General features: G+C 51.7%; 1 protein-coding gene across 2 annotated transcripts in view; it reads left to right on the forward strand.

Moving 5' to 3' along the window:
* The window catches only part of CDK19 (cyclin-dependent kinase 19), a 236,930-nt gene that overhangs the window by 157,952 nt on the left and 77,072 nt on the right, over positions 1-1,906 (forward strand). For both annotated transcript variants that reach the window (XM_015418762.1, XM_015418763.1), the window contains one exon: positions 1,039-1,096. In XM_015418762.1, coding sequence (XP_015274248.1) covers positions 1,039-1,096 — 58 coding nt within the window. The remainder of the gene's footprint in view (positions 1-1,038; positions 1,097-1,906) is intronic.

Genomic DNA, 1,906 nt, shown 5'->3' on the forward strand with positions numbered 1-1,906 from the left:
GGGAGGGGCGAGGCGGGCGGCTGGAGGCCGGAGCCACCATTTCGGGGGGCCGGGAGGGTGGTAGGTGGGCAAGTCATTTCGCCGGGCTGGGACTGTGTGAGGGGGGTGACTCAGGTGCCCGAAGGCCAGAGCCACCACTCGCCGGTCCTGGAGTGTGTGAGGGGGAGCGAGGCGATCGCCTGAAGGCCAGTCGCCAGGCCAGGATTGCGGGCGGGAGGCTAGGCGGGCGAGTGGAGGCTGCCGCCGTTGCCCATGTTTGAGTGGGCGCTGGGGAAGGCAGGTCACCAAATCAATAGTGCCCTCGTAATCCTCTTCATCGAGCAAAATGAAAATGGCATCCGGTGAGGTACACAGTCGCAGCAGTTGTGGTGTAGGCGGGACCCGGGCTTTGCCTTCTGATTGGTGGCGATATATGCTGAGGAGCAGTTCCATCAGCCATACACTAAGGGAGTGCGTTTTAGAATTAGAACTTTGGCACCCACTACTTAAATAGGGAGAGATGACACCTGCAATACTTTTAAATGTTTGAGTGTTCACTTTTCTGTTTAAAACCACTTTAAGTTTTCAGTTGCATTTTCCTTTTCCTTCCATTTATGGTATTGTAGAAGAGTTCCCACAAATCATATGATGTTACTGAAGTCCTTAAGTCTTATTTACTGCACTAGCATTTCTGTTCTCTGTTCCAATAAGTGCAGGGTACTTGGGCCAGTTCTCTTGTTCACACTGATGAATTGCAGATGGCATAACTACAAAAAACATGCTTCCTATCATAAACATGTTGACTTGCATTGCAAGCATCTACGGTCTGTTAACATAGGTTTTAATTATCGTAAAGTGTTTTTGTACATACAATTAGATGAAAACAGTTTTTTGGGAGAAAGAAATATACACAGATTTCAGTTCAATTTTAATTGGTGCATCAGAGAGCAGAAGTGATACTGTGTTCTGAACATAGTAAACTGTTGATGCATTGAGAAAATTAAGTTTAATGTCTCATCAAGTGTTGATCAATTAAAAATTGTATTTCTTGTTTTTCAGAAACCAGCAAATATTCTGGTAATGGGAGAAGGACCTGAAAGAGGAAGGGTCAAAATAGGTAAGTGTGTTTAGCTATTAGAAATGTTACAAGAAGTGGGAACCGCGATACTCGCAGGGAGGGGAAGTATTCCCCACTGCTCCCCGCCTGCAGAAGCAGGAGAAGCGGCAGCAGGTGAGCTCAGCCTTCTCCCTCCCCTGCCCCCCAGAATCAACGTAGTTGAGGCCAGCCCGCCAAGCTTTCTGCCTCCACCCCCCCAAGCGGCAGTGAGGCCTGAACGGCACACAGCTGCCGGCCCGTTAAGCTTCCCCATCCCTTTCCCCCCATTGGTGGCGAGGCCGGCCCGCCAAGCTTTCTCCCTCCACCCCCCTCCCGAGCGGCAGTGAGGCCTGAACGGATCACAGCTGCCAGCCCGCTGAGCTTTCTTCCCCCTTCCCTTTCCCCGCAAGGCTGGCCCACCAAGCGTTCTCCTGTCCCCCCCCCAGGCAGCGGTGGTGAGACAGTTGCCAGGGCTTTCTCTGCGCATGCGCAGGGAACACTTTTTTACTTTTGGGGGGATTTAAGTATTCACTCTATAGTTTTTTTAACTTTTTAGATTTTTCTGCACACCTGGGGACTGCTCCAAGTGTTCAGGAAAATCTCTCTGCCCCCCAAGTGCCCCCAATGTGCAGATTTAGATATCCGCACGGAGGGGGCAACTTGGCTATTAGATATATAGACAAGAAATAAGACCCGCGAAACTCGCGGGGGGGAGCTCCAAACTGAGCAGGTGGAGGAGGAACCAGCAGGAGCAGGTAAGCTCTCCCCCCATCCCGCCGGTTCCTCCGTCTCCTCCCCCCCCCCGCTCGATCAACCCCACCCGCCTCCTCC

The sequence above is a fragment of the Gekko japonicus genome, unplaced genomic scaffold (genome assembly GCF_001447785.1).
Source record: "Gekko japonicus isolate JY-2015 unplaced genomic scaffold, Gekko_japonicus_V1.1 scaffold880, whole genome shotgun sequence".
Classification (NCBI taxonomy): domain Eukaryota; kingdom Metazoa; phylum Chordata; class Lepidosauria; order Squamata; family Gekkonidae; genus Gekko; species Gekko japonicus.